This window comes from Oncorhynchus clarkii, chromosome 15 (assembly GCF_045791955.1).
Source record: "Oncorhynchus clarkii lewisi isolate Uvic-CL-2024 chromosome 15, UVic_Ocla_1.0, whole genome shotgun sequence".
Lineage (NCBI taxonomy): Eukaryota > Metazoa > Chordata > Actinopteri > Salmoniformes > Salmonidae > Oncorhynchus > Oncorhynchus clarkii.
The window spans coordinates 25,515,323-25,527,822 of NC_092161.1; the positions used below are offsets into that span (position 1 = coordinate 25,515,323).

General features: G+C 42.9%; 1 protein-coding gene across 2 annotated transcripts in view; it reads right to left on the bottom strand.

Annotated features, from left to right (window-relative positions):
• Positions 1 to 246: 246 nt before the first annotated feature.
• The window catches only part of LOC139367106 (amyloid beta (A4) precursor protein-binding, family B, member 1 interacting protein), a 34,829-nt gene continuing 22,575 nt past the window's right edge, over positions 247 to 12,500 (bottom strand). The window contains exons 6-13 of one of the 2 annotated variants that reach the window (XM_071105155.1): positions 10,350 to 10,509; positions 6,187 to 6,308; positions 5,321 to 5,395; positions 5,047 to 5,190; positions 4,330 to 4,440; positions 1,975 to 2,073; positions 1,730 to 1,853; positions 247 to 1,534 (exon numbers count right to left, since the gene is read on the bottom strand). In XM_071105155.1, coding sequence (XP_070961256.1) covers positions 837 to 1,534; positions 1,730 to 1,853; positions 1,975 to 2,073; positions 4,330 to 4,440; positions 5,047 to 5,190; positions 5,321 to 5,395; positions 6,187 to 6,308; positions 10,350 to 10,509 — 1,533 coding nt within the window. In that variant the 3' untranslated portion in view covers positions 247 to 836. The remainder of the gene's footprint in view (positions 1,535 to 1,729; positions 1,854 to 1,974; positions 2,074 to 4,329; positions 4,441 to 5,046; positions 5,191 to 5,320; positions 5,396 to 6,186; positions 6,309 to 10,349; positions 10,510 to 12,500) is intronic. The other variant, XM_071105156.1, reaches the window with a different exon arrangement.

The following is a 12,500-nucleotide window of genomic DNA, read 5'->3' on the forward strand; positions in this document are numbered from 1 at the left end:
GTATTGGTTGGGGATTATGCATAAGGGGATCTAACACTGGTTCATTATGAAAGATGAAGTGCAACCGATAGGTTGAGGCTGCATGTTACATATGTCACATACAGCCAGCTAATGGCAGCAGGTGCACTCTCCTTTTTAAAGGAGACAAAGTTTATCATTCCCTCCAATCGTTCAAAGAAAGTCTCTTAGAGTAGGTTTTGTTACCCACACAATCTGTACGGATGTTAGGTTTCAAGAAATGAGGACAGAATATTAATTTGCAGTTCTGTATAATATATTTATTCAGACAAGAGAAGATTGGAAACATGTCTGTTCTCGGAGTAAAATGATCTTATTGAGAAATGTGTATTTATACATTATTTAAACATAAGCCTCCACCGAAATGCAGAACTAGTTACAGTATGTACAATGCATAAAGTCATTGGATCAACTGCAACAAACTTTGTCAAGATCAACTCCAACTGGTTGCCGACTCCTGCCAGATTTCCCTTGTCGGCCAACGGATTCGAACCGGCAAAACACTTACTGGCCGGCTTCTCTAACCTTGAGCCTCCTTCTGCCCCTCAGTTGGTGATTAACATGAATATTTTTCAATCTTGCAAGTGACCCCACTTTACACAGTAGTCTAATAAATCTCTTTGATGTAAAAGCCTCTCCGATTCACAAACAAATAACTTCCCAACTAATTTATCACTTACAGTTCAGTAAACATAAAGTAGTTGCTGTTCTTAAATCAGATCTGTAATACTCTTTGCTTTAAAAGTCTGTATCAACTACTATCACCGGTGGTTGATTTTCCTGAATGTAAGGGATGAGTGTGTGCACCAATCCCCTGTTTACTGATTGCCACGTTTCTTAGCCATAGCCTTGGCTAGTTCTGACATGAAGTCCCCGCCCCCGGGCGCTGCTAGCGGTGGTGTAGTCCTCTTGGGTGGAGGGGGGCCTGTTCTCCTCACCGACGGGGTCGATTGTAACCCTGCCGAGGCAGATGGGGGAGGAGGTGGAGGCGGGGGTGCTCCAGCCCCTATATTGGACTGGCGAGGCGGAGGTGCTGGTAAGGAATCCCTGTTGGTCACAGGGCAGAAGGCAGGATCAGGTGGTGGAGGTGGTAGGGGAAAACCTGGGTCCGGTGGTGGTGGTGGTAGGAAGCTGACTGGAGGTGGAGGGGGTAACGAGCCGGCACCTGGACCGAATCCAAGAGTTGGAGGTGGGGGAGGGAGGAAGTCTGGAGGTGACTCAGAGCTGTCGTCCTGGGAGAGAGATGGAGGTGGTGGAGGGAGGTTGGCCATGGATGTCGGTAATGGAGGGAAGCTGGTGGGCAGGCTGGGCAGTTGTCGTGGGACAGAGGTTGCTGGTGGGCTTTTCTTGGTAGCCTGGGGCGGTGGTGGTGGGGGCAGCACTGGGTCAGGGGGTGGCGGGGGTAGGATCTGTGTAGGTAACATGGGTGGTGGTGGAGGCGGTGCATTGCCAACCTTGGCCACGGGTTCTGCAGGGGGCTGTGGAGCATGTCCATTGGCCTGACCAGAAGCTTTGGCTGGGAGAAGAGCAGAGAGAAACAGACAAGCAATAAATAAGATATTTCATCTTATCAATGCAGTCATTAATTCAATTTTGATTTGAAGGGTTCTTGACATTGTACACCCAGTATAGTAAAACAACGATGATCTATCCATTGATAATCTTTTTTGCTCACAGCTAATCTCTACCAGCAGAAAAGGGGTTTACTAACCTTTCGTGGTAGGGGAAGGTGTTGACGGAATGGACGTTGTACCGGCAGTACGGTTGGTCCATGCAGTGGTGATTGCAGCCTTCTTCATCGAAGTTTTGTAGTTTTCGTACAGAGACTTCCCATACTGAGAGGGACAAACACCAACCGTTACAATACACGCAAGACCACCAAACCCTGTCTGTCTAACACGTCACCGTTTGTGTTTATGCCTTAGATATACGGGCTGTTGAGCTGTCTGCGCTCACCTTTGCGATGCGTATCCCCGTCACCCAGAGATTCATGGTCCAGGCGTCATCACAGCACAGATACTTAATATACTGAGACTCTTTCTGGATCTGGGGGTGCTGAAGTTAGGGATGGGGATGGAGAGAAAGGACACATCTTTAGGGTAGCGAATCAGTGGGACAAAACGATCGCGTCACCTCCAACGCAGGTTTTTTGTATCACTACCCTGTATGAGCTTCCAATGTGTTTTTTTTTTTTTTGGGGGGGGGGGGGGGGTGATTCCAGCCATATGATCTCTGAAGTCCTCTAATGTAGATTGCATGAAAATATCAGATATCCACATTAGCAGAATTAAGGGTTACAGACTGATGACAGTGGTGAGATTTAAGATAGTGAACTCCTCCTCCATATTGAATGCGTCACTGAAAAGCTGGTGAAGCTCCCCTTGCCGTTGTTCAAACACAGCAGTTTGTATGAGATCATTGTCTATCTGAGAGAAAATGTCTTGACTTTGTTGTAGGGCCATTACCACACACTGATTGGTATGATTCAGTGTTTTCCACTGTGAAGCGGAATGTGCCTGGTAGTGCCACTAGGGGTCACAGTCTGTTTAAAATTGTGGGCCAGTGCATTTTGTTTTGGTCTTTGTTTTGGTCTCTCAGTGTTGTAAAGCTCACCACTGGGCAGATGTAACCACTACTGTCTGGGTAATATACTGTGATTGAAACTTTGGAGTGTTGAACCCAGTAAACATGGGTTGTGTCACACTATAGTAAGATAATAGAACTGTCCAGCTTGTAGTCCCAAAAAACGAAAACGAGTTAGCATGTTCTACCTCTGGTTCCTGTGTTTACCACAGACCTTATTTTCAGCGTTTATCGGAAAAACCCTACAAAAACCGCATTCATTTCCCCATTAGCTTTGGCCAACGAGCCATGGTGGAGTTAGTCTCCACTAGTGCCTACAGAAAGATGCCATTACTATTGCTCTCTGTAACATCTGAGTCCAAATGCCTAGCTCCGTTACACTCCTTCAGGATTGCAATATGAGCATTGATAACCCAATGCAGAGCTAGATATTAGAGACCTTTGCTAAACTTGCCCAGGGTTCCAACCTGTCTGCTGCATTGACTGAGATCATCTTCCTTCAGCCTCACTTCTTCAACCCTCTGGCCTTGGGGGGGATATCTCTCAGTGAAATGTAATTCTCCTTCCCTCTCTAAGCTCTTTGGCTTTGATTCCCAACACCTCCTAGGCCTAGAGAATAATGGTTGTTGCTGATTCAAGTGTTTCCAAGAGGAGGGAAGAAAAGAAAGAACAGTTTCAGATCCTTAAAAGACTATAACCACCAACCCATCCAATTCTCGTTTTTTCAAATCAGTGTTCTGAGAAGAAGTGCGGATCTTATTGAAAGATACAATGTGAAACCGAGCCAACTGAAGTGAGCCCACTATATTGCCTCCAAGTAAAGGGTTTTCACCAAGACAAACACTCTATTATGACTAACGTGTTACAAACCAAATAACCATTTTTTTGGCGACATTTACAGTGTTCCTCATGCCATTCATTTGATCTAACTCACTTGTAAATTCAATGGCCTGTAAAAAGGGGGGACTTTTCACTTCCTGAAAGTAATGAACTGTCACTATATATTGAAGTTCTCAATTCCAGCGAGGCAGCTGTTGGGTTGACCACAGTACCAGTCTGTAGAGTGACATAAAAATATACCCGAGTTATTTACAATTATAATAAACAAAACCCTCACTGTATGCTTATTTAATATGTACATGCATAGTACTTACACTTGCAGCATATGAGATACTGTACCTTTCCAAATAAAGCTATTCAATATTTAGACTATTACAGTAGCTCATAGTGGAAGAGTTATGCTCGGTTTAAAGGAGCAATCTGCAGTTCAAACAATAACAAAGAGGACACTGCTGTTAATAGTGAAACGCTTGTGGGATGGGGCTGGAGAAAATGTAACCACTCTCAAATTCCTAGACAGAGCTCTGGATGCAAGGACTGACCATTGATCCCAAAATTATAGTCTTAACCATTTTTTTGAGACGATGCAGTGTTTTGTTTAGAATTACACTGTTATTCTGTTATATTCTGCGTTATTGTTATATTCTGCGTTCCGATGGGGTACGACAGTTGAACGAAGCTAATGAGGCATCGATCAAGAATCAATGGGCATACATGATTCATTTAAAAGTCAATAAATGTACGTAGCAATTGAAGATAATATTGGGGAAGAGATGCACTTGTGTAGTTTCTCTCTTTATCTACCTTGCACTAACTGTGACTCTTAAGCTGTGAGACTAAAATGGGTTCGTCCTTCCAAAAAAAAAGTGCTTTCAACTGTTCACTCACCTTCAGAACAAAACAGAAATCTGTTGGGGCCTTGTATTTGTTTTTGAACTCTTTGCCATAGTACACATTTACATTGTCGAACTGGACGAAACACACCAGGTCACGAGATGTCTGTGGGGGGGAAAAAAGGTCGTCAAACTTGAATCTTGCAGTATTGTGTTCGAACACTACAGCCCAACTTCAAAATAATGTGATCACTTAATCAATGCCTTGCAACAAGAGCCAGTAGCCACTGTAGCCTTACAGTAGCACCTAAAATGTAAGGATGTCATGTACGAATGGCGTGTGTATGAATAACTGTTGCCACAAGATGAAAGATGTAAGTGAATATAGGTAGCCAATGAGGTGCAAATACTCCAGTTGTATTTTTAGAGCGGCTTGAAGAGAATAAGGGGTTGATACGGCAAAAAGTACTAAGTACTATAACTTTGTAGTCCAAGAGTAAAGAACCTCCCAGCCGTTTCATTAAGGTCTCAGTTGACATTGAGAGTTTCAGACTTCTTTTTTCTCTTACCTTTTTTGTTGTTGTTGCGGGGAAAAGGGTTACTTCTGATCACATAGCAACTGTGTATGTATGTTGGGTTAGCTGGGAGTGTACAGTGTTCTGTTCACACTAAACTGAGGCTGACTAGGCCATATATTCAGTGGATGTGTTTTCTTTATCTGGGTTGTAGCCCAAGATGTCCCTTTTTGACCTCTGAACTTTGATCTGCTGACCTTGCTCTTCCCTTTGGGCACATAATAAATTCCAGAGGCCCGCAGCAGGAAGAGGCGCTGTTTCCACGACTTCTTGCCATCCTCCCTGAGATAGAGCACCCCCTCTAAGTCAGGCACGATGATGGAGGTCCCACAGAAGTTCTCCTGTGTGGGGAGGAGGCAGGAAGGGAGCAAGAAGTCACAGAAGGGTCACATCATTGGAAACTGCCACTCAACATGAAGTCTCACATCTTTTCAACGGTCTAGTCTACGTGGTGGTGTTTGTGTTATTTACCTCCACGAGTAACTCCTTGTCTCTGTCTTTCATGTCTTTGATAGTTTTCTTGTCCTTCTTCCACAGATAAAAGTTCTATGGTGAGAAAAATATTATCGTTACCATGCCTGTTAAAATATACATTTTACAACAACAACAAAAATCACACATGGTACTTCAACCTTTATCTTAACTGATGTGAAGAGTTTAGATAGCAATAGTAGCCATGCTATTCAAGAGGGATTTAAGTGAAATCATATTTTCTTATATTCACAAGGATTTACACGGTAATCATGTTTCCACGGAAGAATAAAAGCACTTAATAATTGTAAGAATACACAATGTAGTATTTTGGAAATGAGACAATCCCTCACACATTTTTCCATACACTTCAGGCCTGCATATGATACGACAGCCTCTCACTGCCAACAGCCAAAACGCATTAATACAATACAAAGGGCTCTGTTGGAACAATAAACATTGTTTCAACATTATTAAATTGCCATGTCTTTCACTGGCGGACATTTTGTTTGATGCATCAATGTGAAGATGACATAAAGGGGTCTGTCTGTTTTTGAAAGGATATCTCATGATTGAGCAAACACTTGAAAGTAACCAGGGTTGAAATAATGGAGAGATTGATTTGCAAAAACAGAGAGGCCAAGAAAAATGGTCTGCTGAGTATTGAGCTGCCGGGATATCATGACCAGACCACCTCACTCTATTTGAAATCGGGGCAGTCGGCAAAACCTTTTGTCAATTCTTCTTACGGAACAGGCATTTCTGATGATAACTATGCAGGATGTGTATTTGTTCTATGTTTACTCAGCACAAATTATACCCTTAGAAAGGGATTGCCGTTTGAGAAAGCAAGGTGAAAAACTCACCTGAGGGTTTTTGAAGACTTCGTATTTGTCTGGTCTCTCTTGGAAGAGAACTTTGTTTTCACTGTCCCTTGTCCATGCAGACAGTGGGTCTACTAGGTTCTCGTGATCTTCAAACCCCCTTTCTGTCAATACAAAGGCACACAGAGCTCACACAATAACCTGTTATTCATCTATTATAATGTGTTATTATGTTAGTCCTTAGAAAATAATATATCAGGGGTCAGTCAAAGAATGATAAGATGGAGTCTTTGGCCTGCCAACATGTCCTCTTTTTTACATTTACTTATGTTGTCTGAGATTATTGATAGTTTGATCAATATCATTATTGCAACACCTTTTTTTCACCGAAAAAATATGCTGTAGAATATAATGGTGACCCTAACCCTGATAAAACGTCAAACACAGCTATGAAAATGTACATTCTTCACTGCACACATTCATTTAGTTTTGTAAGGTACTGTTATGTTTCTAAACAATTCTAGCATATCACCAAATATAGTTTACGAGACCAATGTATCGAGCACATGGACACACACGGTTTGAAGTAGATTTCACTAACGTACAATTCTCCATTTTACAGTTCTACGCAGAATGGTATTGCGCTTAAAATGGGCCCAATAAAAGACAAGTCGCTCATTTGCTTACAGATTTAAAGTGGCATTACAACACATTAAGTGAACTATTAAGAGAACATTCTGCTTCTTCCCACCACGTTGCCCACCCACGCTCTGGTGTTTCATCATCATGTCTGGGAGTTTCACTGTGGTTTCACCATGTTTCTCAATGACAGGCTACTAGTACTAACTAAAACAGAGACAGGCTTTAAGCATTAGCCAATCGCTTTCAGGGCTGTAGTCTGTGGCCAGGCCTATTACTGCCATTAAATGGCTAGTGAGGGTGTGAGACTTTGCTCCTAAAGGAGTCCCATAGGGGGTGGTTACTGGTTAAAATCCCATTGAACGACATTACTGTATCATCGTGGTATGTTGCAGTGCAGGATGCTGTGTATGGTGAACACATGGATGTCTCACGGAAATAAAAATATTATTTTTATTTCACCTTTATTTCACCTTTATTTAACCAGGTAGGCCAGTTGAGAGCAAGTTCTCATTTACAACTGCGACCTGGCCAAGATAAAGCAAAGCAGTGCGACACAAACAACAACACAGAGTTACACATGGAATAAACAAACATACAGTCAATAATACAATAGAGAAAGTCTATGCACAGTGTGTGCAAATGAGGTAGGATGAGGAGGGTGAGGCACTAAATAGGCCATAGTGGCGAAATTATTACAGTATGGCAAATTAAACACTGGGGTGATAGATGTGCAAAAGATGAGTGTGCAAGTAGCGGTACTGGGGTGCAAATTAGCAGAATAAATAACAATATGGTGATAAGGTAGTTGGATGGGCTATTTACAGATTGGTTATGTGCAGTGATCTGTGAGCTGCTCTGACAGCTGGTGGTTAAAGTTAGTGAGGGAGACATGAGTCTTCAGCTTCAGTGATTTTTGCAGTTCATTCCAGTCATTGGCAGCAGAGAACTGGAAGGAAAGGCGGCCAAAGGATGAATTGGCTTTGTCGGTGACCAGTGAAATATACATGCTGGAGCGCGTGCTACGGGTGGGTGCTGCTATGGTGACCAGTGAGCTGAGATAAGGCGGGGCTTTACCAAGCAACAACTTATAGATGACCTGGAGCCTGTGGGTTTAGCGATGGATATGAAGCGAGGGCCAGACAATGAGAGCAAACAGGTCGCAGTGGTGGGGCTTTGGTGACAAAACAGATGGCCCTGTGATAGACTGCATCCAATTTGCTGAGTAGAGTGTTGGAGGCTATTTTGTAAATGACATCGCCGAAGTCAAGGATCGGTAGGATAGTCAGTTTTACTAGGGTATGTTTGGCAGCATGAGTGAAGGATGCTTTGTTGTGAAATAGGAAGCCGATTCTACATTTAATTTTGGATTGAAGATGCTTAATGTGAGTCTGGAAGGAGAGTTTACAGTCTAACAAGACACCTAGGTATTTATAATTGTCCACATATTCTAAGTCAGAACCGTCCAGAGTAGTGATGCTGGACGGGTGGGTAGGTGTGGGCAGCGATCGGTTGAAGAGCATGCATTTAGTTTTGCTTGCATTTAAGAGCAGTTGGAGGCCACGGAAGGAGAGTTGTATGCCATTGAAGCTCGTCTGGAGGTTAGTTAACACAGTGTCCAAAGAAGGGCCAGAGGTATACAGAATGGCGTTGTCTGCATAGAGGTGGATCAGAGAATCACCAGCAGCAAGAGCGACATCATTGATGTATACAGAGAAAAGAGTCGGCCCGAAGTTTGAACTCTGTGGCACCCCCATAGAGACTGCCAGAAGTCTGGACAACAGGCCCTCTGATTTGACACACTGAACTCTTTCAGAGAAGTAGTTGGTGAACCAGGCACGGCAGTCATTTGAGAAACCCAGGCTGTTGAGTCTGCCGATAAGAATGTGGTGATTGACAAAGTCGAAAGCCTTGGCCAGGTTGATGAATACAGCTGCACAGTATTGTCTCTTATTGATGGCAGTTATGATATTGTTTAGGACCTTGAGCGTGGCTGAGGTGCACCCGTGACCAGCTCGGAAACCAGATTGCATAGCGGAGAAGGTAAGGTGGGATTTGAAATGGTCGTTGATCTATTTGTTAACTTGGCTTTCGAAGACCTTAGAAAGGCAGGGTAGGATAGATATAGGTCTGTAGCAGTTTGGGTCTAGAGTGTCTCCCCCTTTGAAGAGGGGGATGACCGCGGCAGCTTTCCAATCTTTGGGGATCTCAGACGATACGAAAGAGATGTTGAACAAGCTAGTAATAGGGGTTGCAACCATTTCGGCGATAATTTTAGGAAGAGAGGGTCCAGATTGTCTTGCCCTGCTGATTTGTACGGGTCCAGATTTTGCAGCTCTTTCAGAACATCAGCTATCTGATTAAGTAAATGGCACTTCAAGGGGGTAGACTTCAGCTTTAATTTGACAATGCCAACAGTGGTAAGCTATGAGTGTACATTTGACAATTTTCCAGAACATTTGCACCATGTAACATGTACAGTAAAACATTATGTTCACAAGGATGTTTTAGGACGCAGATCAAAATCAATTTAATTTCCAATCGATCAGATATGTTTTGAGGTTTTATAGAAGCAGACGTACTGTATGCCTTGAAACAAAAATACGTTTTGTTGCGAGTGACGCGTATCTGTGTCATAGACAGGAATGTAGCATTGAGCATAGAGTCATATCAGCAGTACTTCTGGTTTGTTCAAGAGTAACAGTTCAAGAGCAACACCCTGTCATGGAATATAGTCTTAAGAGATAACAGTCCAAAATGTCATGTGGGTGAGGTGGCCGACATTGGTCTTCAAATAGCCCTCATGACAAAAAATAAACCAAGTGTTGACCAATGGGAAGTTCCTTTTTCCACTCATTTCCATTGGGGTTTAAAATACATGCAAATGCACCACTGTATTCAAATTGCACTAACAGGAATTCAAAGATTATCATGAAGTCAAGTTGTGATCCACTGTTATAGAATATGGGCAATGGTTTGAAGGTTTGTCTTGACTCTCCATAAACTGACTGCAATTAGAGAAATGAGCTTAGCGTTATAGGAAACCAGAAAGGATTACAGATGATCAGAAATGTATTACATCAGGTAAATCATGATTTGCATGTTTTTCTCCAGAGCAAACCGAAGACATGGTAATGAGCTGACTGAACAAACATGTTGCCTATAAAGTCCAACAGTTGCTAAGGTAGAGAGATGGAGGATTGAGGTCATGAGGACTATATTTCCGCAAAACAGGGAGGATGACTGACCGTGCCCAATGCAGGAAATGAAACCCACCTGCCTTGTGTGTGTGTGTGTGTGTGTGTGTGTGTGTGTGTGTGTGTGTGTGTGCGCGTGTGTGTGTGTGGTGGGTTACATCAACGCCTTATTGTGTGCTCACCACAGCAAGGCTGTCATCGTGCCAATGAAAACACAGTCCATCATCTGGACCTGAATAAAATCCCACCTGGTACATCACCCTCTGTATGTGTGGTATAGAGTGAGCGCATTGAAACCACAGAACAGTATATATTGTGTGTGCGTGCCTGCGTGGGTCTGTGTGTGTTTGGCGAGAGGATCAGGCTCACCAAGCTGCAGCTCGGGGTTGGTCTCTGACAGGCTCCAGTCCACGTTGCAGTCACAGTGGGTCTTCTCAAACAGGTTGTCTAGAACATCCCTCACTGTCTGTCTCTCATCCACCATCAGTGTCTTGGAGCTACCGTCATGCATCACCACTTTCACCACCAGCTGCATAGAGATACGAGACATTTACAGAGATGAGCATTTAAATGTTGCCGGCATTGGAAAGTATGTATTGTGTACTAAATCCGAGTAATACTTGTAATGACAGTAGGACACTGTTCAGGTTGTCGTTTCATGGTTTATTTATGTGTTACAGAACGAGATGTGAGCTTTTCATTAATCATGACTCACGACACCTGGTGTGTCCTATTCATGACAGCTCATAACAAATGACTTCTCACTTGCATGATAAAGCTGTAGAGTACATGGGTAATGTATGGATAAAACAGTTGATAGCTTCATATTCCTCTCCATATAGCTTCATAATTCTTTCATGAACGCTTATGCAGAGCTCATTCCATCAGTCATTTCATAGGCTTTAATGTATATGACAGCTTTATAGCCCAGAGTGTGTTTCCAGTACGATGTTGATGAGAAAACAGTACAGGTGTGTGGGGGCGGGGGGGGGGGGGGATAATACAGATGTCTTGATTCCAGCTGACCGTTGTATAACAGTCCTCAAAGAGCTAGCCGCTACAGCTAGCATTGGCGCTTGCTGAGCAGTCTCAGGGGAGCATTGAATGATCATTAGCCTCTATGGAGCTATGGTGGTCATGGTCTTGCTATCGCCCCATAAATAAAGCCCAAAATAGACTGGAATTAAGCTCACACATCCTGGCTCATGTGTCCTTGAATTTCCTGTCGTCTGGCAACAGATCCCAACTTAGGAAGCAGAGAAGCTTCGCAGACCATCCAGAGGTCAGCCAAGTTGTGTCATAAAAATGTGTCTTTCGAAGACGATAGCGTCATAGAGGATTTGTCGTTTTGGGTCAGGTTTTTTCCCCCATCTCCTACGAAGAATAATGGATGGATGTGCACCATATGGTTAAGTAGTGTGTGTGTAATGGATCACTTATAGAACTAGGTGTCTTCAAACAAGTGGATTCTCAAATGAAATGTGCTCATTCTGGAACCTTGGCTTTAACCTTTAGAACACGTAAAGGAAAAGGCCTCATTGGCGTTTGACCACAGAGAACGACACTGCAGACCACAGAGAAATGAAACGCCTCTCTGCTCAGGACAGGTGTTTCTATGAAACCGGCCAGAGACCGCAGAAAGTCTGTTTCCTGAACCTTCATTTGTGTCATTTTATATTGCCATTAGGCACATTGGCCTACATGACTGCAATGTCACCTAATCTAGTTACCTTACACACTGCTTCAGGCATTTATAAAAAAAATGCATTTAACCTTTATTTTGACATGGAGTCAGGATGAGACCAAGGTCTCTTTTACAGATGAGCCCTGTAATTACAAGCATATACACATCAATACAATATGAAAACAAAACAGAGATGCAATACACAGTCATGGAAAACAAGCACATTCTTCATTAAAAAGGTCCTCAATCAGCTGTCTGAAATGCCCTAGATGCACCAATTCACCCAATTTTAGAAAGTTTTGGAGATTATTCCACAAGTAAGCTGATTTACCTAACTCTGTAGACACCGAAGGAATTTCCAGAGTTAGCCATCCCTGAGACCGGCATGGTAATGCGTATGTCTAAAGCGGACGTTTTTGTAAAATAGCATTATAAAAAAAAAGAGAGAAAAGAGGGCCAACCTACTTTCTGATACAGAATGCAGTGATGTGCACTAAGCCTATTGCCCGTAATAAAGCGCAATGCTCTGTGATAAACTACAGTGCATACATCCAATGGTTTCAATGTATTGGTAGCTGCATATTGGTTGTTGATAACCATTTCCAGGTCTTGCCATAGATTTTCAAGCCGATTTAAGTCAAAACTGTAACTCGGCCACTCCGGAACATTCACTGTCTTCTTGGTAAGCTACTCAAGAGTAGAGTTAGCCTTTTTTTGTTATTATCTTTCTGAAAGGTGAATTCATCTCCCAGTGTCTAATGGAAAGCTTACTGAACCAGGTTTTCCTCTTGGATTTTGACTGTGATTAACTCTATTCTGTTTATTTTGTATCCTGA